General features: G+C 38.7%; 1 protein-coding gene across 3 annotated transcripts in view; it reads right to left on the minus strand.

The window, feature by feature from the left end:
* Positions 1–13,063, minus strand: part of MAP2K4 (mitogen-activated protein kinase kinase 4) — a 105,451-nt gene that overhangs the window by 34,409 nt on the left and 57,979 nt on the right. For all 3 annotated transcript variants that reach the window (XM_090291811.1, XM_090291812.1, XM_090291810.1), the window contains one exon: positions 10,289–10,463. In XM_090291811.1, the coding sequence (XP_090147937.1) occupies positions 10,289–10,463 (175 nt within the window). The remainder of the gene's footprint in view (positions 1–10,288; positions 10,464–13,063) is intronic.

A 13,063-nucleotide genomic window follows, 5' to 3' on the forward strand; every position in this document is an offset into this window, starting at 1 on the left:
GAATTCCATGCATTTCAAATATAAACAAATTTAATTTTGCTACTTAAAATGTACAGCCCGCAGGCTATAATTACTTCATACCAAATAAATTTTACTAACTGGCATCCATCTGTGTATGTTGATTTATTTAAAACTTTTACATTCAATTTCAGTACACAGGTAAACAAGAAAATAAGAATGAAAAATATAAACAAAATAAGACCAATATTTTTAAAATTAAAAAATTTCCTTCTCTTTCTCCTAGCTATCTTTTTATAGCTTGGGAGTTAATAATCTCACTTTTAAATCAATATCAGCATGTGTGCTCAAAAAATGATATTGTTAAAAAGTCAAAACAGCCTAAAGGTATTCAAAACATGACATTGATCATTTTTGTAAGCATTTTAACTAATTTATTCCTGTTTTAAAAATATAACTTTAAAAATAGAGCTGTGAAAATACTAATTTGGAAGGCAATTATTTTTTTAAAGACTTAATTATTCTATCTATATCGAATTTTAAAAAACAAACACTTGATATAGAAACAAACAGAGAAGAAATCTCCAATGATCCTCTGGTTGGGGAAGATCTCTATCTATTAAAGAATTCTCACTATTAAATGTCTTAAAAACCTATTTTTCCTATTTTTAATTGGAATGTATATATTGGTATGCATATATTGACAAGTTTAAATATAGTAGCACACACACTTATAAAATATAATTTTAAAAGATGTCCTCTTGCTAGTTTATTTTTTTTCCAAAACTGGTTATATGCTTTTCTAAATTAAACATTTGTACAAATGCTTATATTTCAACTATTAGCATATTACAATCAAAAGCTCAAAGGTTATCACCAATATCTGATTCTTGGGAACTATTTCTAAAAACACTGCTGCAGAAAGGACACGTTACTACGTGAACTGAGGGCCTAAGGGAAGTCCCACCCAGCATTTGATTACTATTACTCAATCCCTGACAGGATTATTATTAACCAGAATGTAGAGATAATTCCTGGCATTGCTCTAACCTTTGATATCATCAGCACAGCAGGAAAATCTACTCATTTAAAAATATTCTTTAGTGCCACTACCAGTACAAAATAGAACATGGGGCTGCTGGAGGGCCTAACATGAACTTGATTTTGCACCTGAATGTTTGTCAACAGGCCAACACCTCCTTGTGCTCTCAGTCTGAACACCGTGTCCAAGTGACAGAAGTGGGTAGAAGAGCAGGTACTGGGCACTGCATCTGAATTGTTTGGGATTAAGCAAGTATAGCGGACTTTTAATTATACTCAACATTTATTATATGTGAGCACTTAATTAATTAAAAAGATCTAAAGGACTCAAAAAGGGGATTAACTACAAACACACACCTACAATAGCAGTAGCTTCAAATTGACATTAACTCAATAACTCAATAAATGATTAAAATTGGAAAATAGTTAATGATAATCAATTATTCAAATGAGAGAATACGTAGTAATGAAAAAGTCACAAAAGTTCTTATCATGGAACATCAAAACAATGTGTATGAAGTAAAGCCAGAATTCCTTTTGATGGAGGAAGCATAATCAGCTAAAACAGAACACATCAATACAACCAAACCTGAAGCTGTGTCCTTAACTGAGGGCGCTGGGAAAGCAAAGCGCAAAGCTGAAGCCCATTGCACTGCTTGGAATTCTCTTGTAACTGGAATATGCAGAAGTCAAATGTATTGATAAATGTGTTGAATTACAGGAAATTTTATTTATCACATAAATTTAAGTTAGATAAGGCTGATGTTTATTTGGGCTCAACATACTTTTTCTTTCCTCATAAAAAGTGAGGATGGAAAAACCTCACTCCAGAGCACAAAATAGTGAAGAAAATCATCTCAAGGACCTTACCTTTTTTAAAGTTTCATTTTCACTCAACTGTTAGAACTCATTAAAATCATTTGTTTCTACATTATGGGGATATTGAGCTCTTTTACTGATTGCTATTTTTAAATCTAGCCTAAGAAATTACATACACGGTCTTGGGACAAAATGAACTACATTTTTTGAAAACCAACCCACAATGCTTAATCAATAATAACGTATTTTCAAATTATTATAATTTTTACTTTATTTGGAACACATATCAAGAAAACAGTTAAAATCAAAACAAGAATAACTAGCCTACCTATATAAGCAGTTTTCCACAGTGAAGAGTTATATACTTGAAGTTAAAAGAAGTTTTTATATTATTATCCAAATCTGTATTCAAGGTTGCCTTATACTCCTAATAAAGTTTTAAAAGCAGGCAAAGGCCAATCAAACAACATGTAGCTAAAGGTCAACGATGCCAAAATGACTCCAATTTAAATTTATGTAGAGATACAGGAACAAGGATCAAGTAAATTCCCAGTTCTCAGTTTTTTACTGTTAGGGTTATAGATGATCCCAAAGAGCTTCCCTTTTCCAAAAGAGCCGCTCCAACTCATACTTTCGGCTGGAACAGTCACAAATTCAGTTGCTAGTAATTGCGTGGATTAAGCTGCAATGATAGACAGTTAACAAGTACCACTGCCCTCTGGTCCTCTCCCACCTCATGTACAAAACACAGCAATGTCCACTCTGGAAACAGTCCCAGTCATATAAGAAACGCTAAGATGTTGAAAGTTTATTTTCTTCCTTTCTGTACAACATGGCAACTAAAAGTCGCTGGTAAATTTAAATGCCGATAGCTTACACTTGGCCTCAAAGGTTAAGACACACTGTTGTAATGGAAAGGGCTTGGGGTGGGAAAGGCAGAGGAAGGGCAGCAAAGAGGATGGGTGGAAATAGGTAGTGTGTACCCACTCAAGGAAACTGTACTGACCCCTTCTTACTGAGGCAGTCAGATAGCATCAGTGTCATTTTTTTGTTTCTTGTCCTTCCCTGAATTTATTTTCCGGGGTCAGGAGAGTCAGGGAGAAGGGAGGGAGAAGGGGAAGAACATAACGATGACCCGAGCGCTATTACAGAGGCGAGGCGAAGACAGGTCAGCTGCGGCAAAGAGGAGAGGGAGGAAGGCTGACAACAGAGTGACTAAGGGACTAGGACTGTGAAAGCAAAGTAAAAAAGGCCCGTAGAGTGGGTCCTCAGAAGCAGGCCACCAGGGGCATTTTGCCTGGGGATTCTGGAAGCAGTCCTTGCCACCCGCTCTGATTCAGAGCGAACCCCTTCCATCTCCACGTCAAAGTTCTCAAAGATACTCAGTTGCTAGAGAGGCCAGGCATGCACCAAAGCACTGGGCTTGCCTGGAAATGACCCCAGTCTGAGTCTGCCTCTGTCCTGAAGTGAGAACGCCTGCCTCTCACCAACCTAGAGCTCCTCCTCCTACCAACTGAAGCTACAGGAAAGGTGGGGCAGATGACAAGCTCTATCCGGTGAACGGCGTGTAAACGGAGAGGACTCTCTGAGTCACCTGATCCCATCCCTGCTTAGAGAAGGAGTAAATCAGGTCATCATATACTTGAAAGTTGAAAGACTCGGAGAAGAGAAAGACTAATGACAAGTCATGTAAGTTCTTCATTAAAAATAGTAGTTCTACAATATGTATGACAGACATTAGTTCCTAGGATCTGAGCATTCCAGGCAAATGAGACACAACTCATCTGCAAATGTATCAGGGATCAAAACCTGAGGAGTCCAGGAACTGACTTTAGAAAGACAAGCTTGAAAATAGCAATGTAGTAAAATATACTTACAAAATGTCCGTCATTTCTAACTGATACTCTTTTTTTGTTTTGACATGGAGAAAATATATGGGAAGCGATGAAATGTGGGGAACAGAGAGAATGAGAAAACTAATGTGGAAGGGCAGACCTGTTATACCTGGAAGATAGGTCTCTATATTCTCACCCGACAAATCCTTGCCAGTTCTTTGCAGGGCTCAAGGTAAGTGCCTCTTATCCCTGCTGCACGTTTATCGTTACCTGCAAATGTGGAAGAGGGGTGAGCTCCCCAATCAGAAGTCAGGGCACAGATGCAGTGAAACCCAGCAAGGGGATGGATTCAATAACTATGTAGAAACTCTATGTATGGCTTTAAAAATTATTCTAGGCACTGATTAAAACAATTTGACATGGGATAAAGAAATGCAAGCTATTAGTATTTTGGCCATTAGCAATGCAAAGTGTTATTTTCAATTTTCTACCAACCCAAATCAGAACACCAGAAGGTATTTTCTTTTCAGCAAAGTCATGTGGGGTAAGAGCAAGGATTACGCTCAGCTCCCGAAGTGTCCCCCTGAATCCTAACAAACATTCTGGCCCACACAGACTGCTTTCTCAGCAGAGAAGTCCAGAACTCAGTTCTAATGCAACGTTGGAAAACCCCAGGAACCACCACAGCACCTCACTTTGCTATCACCTTCCTCTGGGCTGCAGGAAATCGTAGGCATTCTTACTTCTCTTATTTCAAAACAAAGACTCCTCCTTAGCTGCCAAGGAGTCTTCTATGTAGATCACAAACAAATATGCCCATGACTTCTCACAATGCCATCACTAATAAGTTCCAACCAGATGGCGATATTAGCCAAAACAAATAATAGAAAAGCAAAGTATTTGGAATGCTGATCACAGGTGCCAAAATGGTTTTCATGTCAAAGAGTAACAAATGGTGTCTGTTGAATGCATTATTTGAAATTATGACAATACCCACCTTTTCCTAAGGCAGGAGGATTTTAAATCTTAACTGCAAAACCATCCAAGACTTTAGAAATTTAGTGAACTCTCAATTGTATCTTAGTCTAATTAATTAATTAATAGTAGTACCTCCCCTTCTTCTGATGACACTGACGCCCAATTAATTCCTTTTACATGTCTGCTGCTATGCATCCTCAGAGAGCTTGGGAGATTAGTTCCAAAAACATATGCAATATTAGATCACAAGAAGAGCTGCCCTGCGGACCAAGTTAGTGGGACAGGCTTGATATATCACCGTAAGGGTGGTATCATCTTCTTCCTCCTTACTTACTACATCATCCACATGTAAAGGACACAATGTTAATCTAATCATTAAAATTTTTGAGGGCCTACATACAGATCATAAATTACAGGTCATTACTTTGGTACCCACAGCAATAAAGCACAATAAGAGTAAAAATCTGATGTGTAACCAATTTCAGAGGCATGGCCACAAGACAACAAAGAATGACACAAAAATGTGTGAGAGGTTTATCAAATATTGGATCAGCCGACCCTCATTTAGAGTGAGGTGTGATGGGACATGTTTTTCTCCAAGTAACTATGGAAGCTGGGATATGGTACTATGTCACAATTCAGTCAAATCAAGCAAGTGCTAGTGCAGAGTTTCAGAAACTAGGTATCAGAATGTTCAGAAACACAACATGGCCGATTCAAGTTCACCTAGAGCAACCACTTCCAAACTGCCCCACCTGGATCCCAAAGGTTTCCTCAGAGGTCAGCCCCCCAAACTTCCAATAGGGGTAGGCAGCTTTCCCACCTCCTATCCCTTACATCAACCAGAATCATACTAATTTTGTCTATTTTGTTTATTAGGGTATATATAATTCTGTTAACTAAATGAACCCACACTCTGGAAGCCACTAAAAGCAACAGCAAAAGAAAGGCATGTATACTAGCAGTTCCAACCCCAGCTCCACAAGGGACCTGGGTTCAAAACCAAGGCTGACCAGAAAGCAGCCCCTCCTCATCCTTGCGACCTGTCCACTCCTGGAAGTGATCCACTTACACTTTTCTTTTGCAACACCACAACATTTAAGCAACATTAGGAAGCATAAAATAATATGGCTCAATTAATCATATACTTCTTAATTAAGCCACATAATCTAGCCAATCGAATGAGAACATAAGACATCGGGATCAGTCTGAATCCAAAACAAGACAGTCCCAGCTTCTGCATCCCACAAGTGATCTGTACAGTCAAACACTAGCACGGTGGCTTCTGAAATTCAACAAAATTACCTAACAAAGCACTCTCTGCTATCAGAATAAAAGGTTTTCCAATTTAAGGCCACTCTACCAAACCCATTCTCGTGCTTTCAGAACAATGTGCAAGACCAATGTTTAAATACTAAAATGAACCATCTCCAGTAATGCTCACAGTCCCCACCAAAATTATTCCTCAGTGGAACCTGTGATAGAAATGGCAAGGCCCCGCAGTGGCAGGGAAACAAGCCCAGCCCTCCTGTGCCGAGCCCGGCCTTCCCCTACCTGCAGCCCCTCTGCACCAAGGAGGCGTTCCTAATAAGCCGATGGAACCCACGCTGCTCAGGGGCGGGCTGGACTGTAAGAGGCTGATACTGTCAGATGCAGGGTTAGGAGTTAACCGAGATCACAATTCCAGGTCAAGGACACTGAAGTCAAGATCCAAATACCAAAGAGAAGCAGGAATGCAGGAATCCAGGGTAGGCTACCAACCTGCCACCGGGAACACTTACATCAATGCAAAAGGGGAGTTGGAAGAGAACAACAGTGAGTGTTGAAACAAGACAAGCTAACAGATCACCAAGAAAGGGGAAATACGTGAAATCCTTAAATGCATGGTGAAATCACTCATTCAGTCTGGCCTAAGCACCTAGCTTCAAACAGCCAATCTGTTTTTCTGGTCAACCCAGATTACTTTGCAAGTAGGCTAAAAGCTCATCATAATGATCAACGGTGACCTTAGCATAACACCTGCTATCCCCACCTACCTGCCCAATAATTAGGTCCAGTATCCAATGAGATGACCGTTTTCTGCCAGCATTACCCCAACAAATAACAACTCCATTGCCTTCCATCTTCAGCGACAGCAATTTCATTCCCTTATATTGCCTCTCATTTTCATTCTTTTCTACTCGCCCGTTTTTTCTCTCACAGTCTACAAACAGGAACAGGGCATGTATACTTGAGTCTGTTAGAAAACAACGGGGAGGCTGGTAGTCTAGGCAAACAGAGCAGACGCTGCGGGCAGGGGCAGGTGGGGGGACACACTGTCGGGGCTTGAGGCTCAGTCAGGATTGTTCCTCCCCGTGAGCAATGTCTTTGCCACCCCCACTCAATTCTGGCCCACGGGTCTGCACTATGGCACCTCAGCTACTCTCTCTTAACTCCTGTGTCTCTGAATTTACTGTGACATTCTGATTCTGATCATCTGCGGACCTAAGTCTCCTGGGTGTTTCCAATCCTAGCTCAAAAACCTAATCCTGACTGCTTCTTCAAATGTTTGTTCTGACCTGGGGCTTTTTTATGATTAGCCCTGCCAGTGGGCTAACCAGGCACCTACTTTACTCTTAGAGGACAGTCATTGTACACAGCTAATTTCTTCATCCAGCGGTTATCCCACTATCATGCAAAATGAGCATTACATGTTATTTGCAGGGGACACTGACCAAAGTCTGAGGTACCCAGCCAGAGTCAAAGGTTGTCCTTCCTAAGTTTTGGAAGACCCTGTGGTAACACTGCCCTCGGCAGCCCTATGGCTCCATCACTCAGGCAGAGTTAGACAAACTATAGTATACCACTACCGCTCATAGACAAGGTTCATTTCCTCAAGTGTATGCAATTAAAACTAAAGGGCTAAATTTTCCCACATCTTTGGTCCTAACACAGAATCTCACTGGCAACTTGGGACTGTCCTCAGGCCAAAGGTCAAAAAATTATTTTAAGTGTAACTCTTACAAATGTTATCTTACTGAATCTAATTTAGTATGTCTTAACTGATTTTTAGATTAAGTCTTGAAGATTATTATTTCTGGTAACTAAATCGTCATCTTTTCAAACATTTCCTATATTTGGCAAAATAAACTTGGGGAAGGGCTCCCTCAAAACTAAAATTAATAATTATTTAAATGTAAGGCTAATACACAGTTCATTTTTGAACAAATACTGCAAGTAAATCTTAAGGATAATCCAGGATAAGCTTAATATCTAATAAAGTAATCCTTCCATAGTCCCACAGTGCATATAGAACACTAGCACAGCCCTAATTCAAGTGAACTTCTTACTTCACCACCACCAACAGAAAACTCACAGACTGTGAACCACTGTCTCATAGTTCATTTAAATCTCTACAGTCGTAACTTCAGAGCTAAACACAGTGGGTGCCCAGTAACTCACTTTCTACGTGTAGAAGGTCAGCTCAAACTCCTGAATTATACATTGTTTCTACCTTGTCAGTCTGGTCTGTGTGCCTAAATAACGAAGGAACAAACTATCGAATGTGTGATGAGAGGCTAAGCTTTTTCAAAGAGGCCAACGATAAATATATTTTAAAATTTATAGCAGATGGAATACACCAGTCATCAAATTGGTATCAAGTACACCCCAGCAATATGTTGATTAATGTGTCATATTACCGCCCTCCTCACACTAAACTACCAAACTTGCTCAAGAGTTCAAGGTGAGGAAGGTACACAGTATCAAACAGTGGGGATAGATGTGACTACTGCCAATCTGTAGGTCCCAAGACTGCCTTAGAAGTATTTCTGAGGAGCTGGGATTTTTAATAGCACCCCAACAGAGGTTCTCAAAATAAGGTCCAATTACAAATGGCAAACAACAATTTCCTATTTTCACTGTTGAATTCCTTTAAAACTTAAGTAAGCATTATACAGTTCCAAATGTTGTCAAATTAAGAAAAACGTTTTTTAACATCAAAGTGAAGTACCTTCTTTATTTACCTTTAAGACCCATTAACCACGGCTAAGCCGATTCAGATTACTAAAACAGATTATGATGTTGATCAACACAGTAAAACACACATAGCACAAACTGAAAAAGGCAGAACATCATTATTTAAAAGCACTTTCCCAAATACTGGGGGGGAAAGTTAGAACTTCAGTTGTATAAGACAGGTTTCCCTTAAGACCCAGCTAGGTAAACGGGTCATGAACAGATAATGTAGGCAATGCAACACTCATCCAGAAGAATCTAAATAAAATGACTTTCTCTCTACTTACACTGCAGAGGCACAAAACACAAAGAGAAGTAATTCACATTCTAAGAAAAACAACACTTTATTTCAACAGGTATTCCATAGCAAAGTTCTCGGCATCTTCGTCTTTGGAGGTCTACGGACATATGCAAAGTTTCATACACGTATTCATCTTCCTAAGAAAAACGTCTATAGTTCTCATCACATTGTAAAAGAATATGACCAAAAACAAGATTAGGAACCCACAGAGATTATAAATTGTTCCCACTATTAATTTCTCATTAGTTTTATATGACCCAAGAAAAAGAAATGCTCAACAATAAAGGAAGCTAAACAGTGACATTTTGCTCACAATACACTTTAACACAGGTAGCTTTTTATATTAATATAATATAAATCCACTCCTCAAAATCAAGTAAGAAACTGAAGCTCCTTTGATAAACTCTCAAAATAGGGGATTAATGGGAAGATGGTTAATATAGACTGTCTGCAAACCCACTCTCAATTCTTGCAAACTGGGGCATTATTTATTGCTCTAAGAATTTTAAGTTCAATGACAGTATATGCATATCTTCTTTTTCTCTTTGAAATTGCCCCCACCCCGAATGTCAATTTTCCTAAATACCTTACACAGAGCGAATATTCATTAATCAAATTACAATTGCATGGGCCTACTGAGAGCTGGATAGAAACCACCAGTTCCTTACAGTAGCAACATAAGCCTGCCGGGTACAGTCTGTGGGCCAATCCCCATATCTGGCCATTATTCATTTTTGTTTTTAAATGAACACATCAAGTGGCATGACACTCACAGTAAGGACAGAATGTGACAGCATTATCACAAGGTATGCATTTCAATACAACTTTCAAACCAGGGAACAGGGCAGTACTGAGTGGAGACGAAATAAGCAAACAGAAGCCGAGCCGGTCAGGACCGAGTAAGGTTGAGGTTAGTGGCAACAGCATGTGCGTGGTTTCCAGGAAACCTTCAGTGAGCCTGCTGTTAGCCCTAGCCCCGCACCCTGCCCAACCCAGTGCGCTGCTCTTCCTCCAGCTCCCCGCCTGGCTCCGTGCAGCACTGCCCTGCTCCCAGGGTGCAGCCGCCCGGCCTGAACTCACCTGGGCAGTGGAAGGGCCTGGAGTATAAAACATGTTAATGCATCATGCCGAAAAAGCAGTGAGTGTGCATACTTCATACACTTACGGTTCCGGAGAGACAGAAACGTGCCACCAATAAGACAACCTCTATACAAAACATCCGCAAAGAACTCGAAGAACCAATCTTATAAACACCCATATTTACCACAAAAGTAAGAAGATAACAATGACAGTATTACCAAACCAAGAAATTGCACCTAATCGATTAAAGTATCAAAAAATAATTATGGGCTTCACCTACTTTAACTGCCATTATTTGTCCACTTGGCTTGTGGACCATTTTGTTGACAGAACCATAAGCTCCTCGTCCAATTTCTCCAAGGTCTTTCAAGTCCTCGGCAGTGAAATCCCAGTGTTGCTCAGGGGAGATCTTCAGTTTTCCTGATGACTCAATGCTGTGCGTCCTCAGTCTCTCTCTGTTAAAATATTAGGAAGCAATTTCCACATTTTAAATAAGTTTTGAATTTTTTATTTTAGTTATCCGTAATTAACGTGTGGGAGATCTGTTTTCTCATGATTTGCTAAAACAGTCTGACCTCCAGATTTGGGGAGTTTTTTTTTTTTTGTAATAACTTTGTTTTTTGCACACTGAATTAAGAAAGGCCTAAATTTAGGTAGTCAACAAATGTAGCTTTAATGGGATTCAGAAAACAAATTTTCATTTATTGAAGAAACTAATTCTGCACCAGTTTTGATTTCCAAATATAAGATCATTTTCAAACTTTGCAAACTGCATTATCAAATGCAGAATCCTAGGAGCTATAAACCCCATTTCCAAAAGGTTCTTACCCAACACTATTTATTCTAGGTCTTCACTCCCTGGTACAGCTGTCTCAAACACTGCTGCACATTAGAATTATCAGGGGAGACTGTTTAAATCCCATAGCCATTAAATTGGAATATCTAGGGACAAGAAGCAAAACACAGTATTTTCAAAGATCCTCAGATGATTCCGGCAAAGTGTGGGAACTAGCACCTCAGTGTACTGCCCCATCCATATCAACGCCATGCTGAAGTGGGGGACACAGGAAAATGAATAGTCAGCTGGCTCTAAGAGGACGACTGTCACGTGCTTTTCAAATCTGAAACTTTTAGCCCTTGTTCAACAGATAAAGCAACAGGGTGAAAACAAATGATTTATGGACTAAGGTGCTCACACGTTACAGGTTTTCACTAAATAAAACCATCCTGTCCTAAGATCAACATATTAACTTCTAACCATGCTTTGTAAAAAAGCAAATCCAAAGAAAATGTAAAATCAATCTAATCTCTCTCTCTCAGTGTAGGAATAAACTGTATCAAACTAGAGTGAAACATACATAAAGAAAACCATTCCACTGAATATCATCTACATTTTTTCAATTTCATATTAGATCAGATCTCATTTGAAACCTGATCTGGTGATATAAGAAAAAGTTTATGTGTTTGGTTATTTATTTTTCTTCTTCCAAAATTTGTGACTGTTTCTTAGATTTTTTTGGTTCTCAAAATATTTAGATGTTTAAAAGTACTCCCCCACAGTAACCATGAATACTAGTATTAATAACCAAGATTTGGTCAAAAGGTACAAACTTCTAGTTACAAAATAAATAAGTCCTTGGATATAATGTGCAGCACGGTGACTATAGTTAATAATACAGCACTCGTATATCATAAAGTTGCTAAGAATGTAGATCTTCAAAGTTCTCATCACACACAAATGTGTAACTATATGTGCTGATGGATGGTAACTAGACTTACTGTGGTGAGCATTTCACAATACACAGAAATATGCAATCATTGTCATACACCTGAAATAAATATGATGTCAATTATACCACAATAAAAATAAATAAAACCTCTTCCAGGTGAAAAATAATAATAACAGCCAAGATTCAAGATTATAGTTCACAGATTAACACACCGTCTAAATAACAAAAGTGAACTAGCATTCCAAATGCCAGATTCTCAAATCCTAATATTAATGTCATAATACCAGCTTTCATTCATACAAGTTCTTTTCACTTTACAAAATATTTTCACTCATGTTATTTATGTGTAGAACCTAGAGTCACAGAAGCCCAGAAATCAGTGGCATAAGTGACCAGTCAGGTATGGAGGTAAAGCCTGAATGATCATTTTAAGACAGAAATCAGACCTAGGGAAATATATCAAGCCCAGTGACTTATCTCCTCAGTAATCTTTTTCACTAAGTAGACAAATTAAGCCAGGAAATATTCTGACATAAAGAAATTCCATGTATAACAATCATTGTTCTATGATGGTGGCAAGTAAACACTGTCTCTATGGTGCAGCTGAATCACTGATGAAATACGCAGCACCAGCCGGCCGCTGAGGCAGCTGCAACACCGCTTATTCAAACTCGGTGTAAACTGGAAGCAGCACTTTTTTAAAGTATCACTAATTCAACAGCTGTAGCAGAGGCTCTAAGGTGGTCCCTGTGATCCCACTTCCCTGGTGGGCACATCTTTGCATAAGCTCCTCTCTGAGTATAGATGGATCTGTAACTTGCTTCTAACCAATAAAATGTGGCAAAGGATATCACACTCATGATCCCATTGTCTTATATAACATTAACTGCTAATATTCCTAAGATACAAAACAAATGATATTTCATTACTATATAAAAATCACATAATAACAACAGCTATAATTATATCTATTACTTTAAAGATCGAGTTTTAGAATTATGGACTATCTCAGCTAATAGTTTAGCTTACTATAGCCTGATATGCGCTTTCTACATAAGGTCCTCTTTTTTTTCTTTTTGAAAGTGAACAGATTGACAGCTAAGGAATTCAGGTTACTTCTTGGACTAATAAAAATGTTCAAAAATTGACTAAGGTAACAGATGCACAACTCTGACTACACGTATACTAAAAGCAACTGAACTTTATAGTTAAAATGGGAGAATTATATGGTATATGAATTGCCTCTCAATAAAGCTGCTAAAAGTAAAAGACAAACAGGAGAATGTGATTACTACCCAGAGTTCCATTTTCTCATTTAGACCAGA

The sequence above is a fragment of the Furipterus horrens genome, unplaced genomic scaffold (assembly GCF_987537825.1).
Source record: "Furipterus horrens unplaced genomic scaffold, mFurHor1.1.pri manual_scaffold_11, whole genome shotgun sequence".
NCBI lineage: Eukaryota > Metazoa > Chordata > Mammalia > Chiroptera > Furipteridae > Furipterus > Furipterus horrens.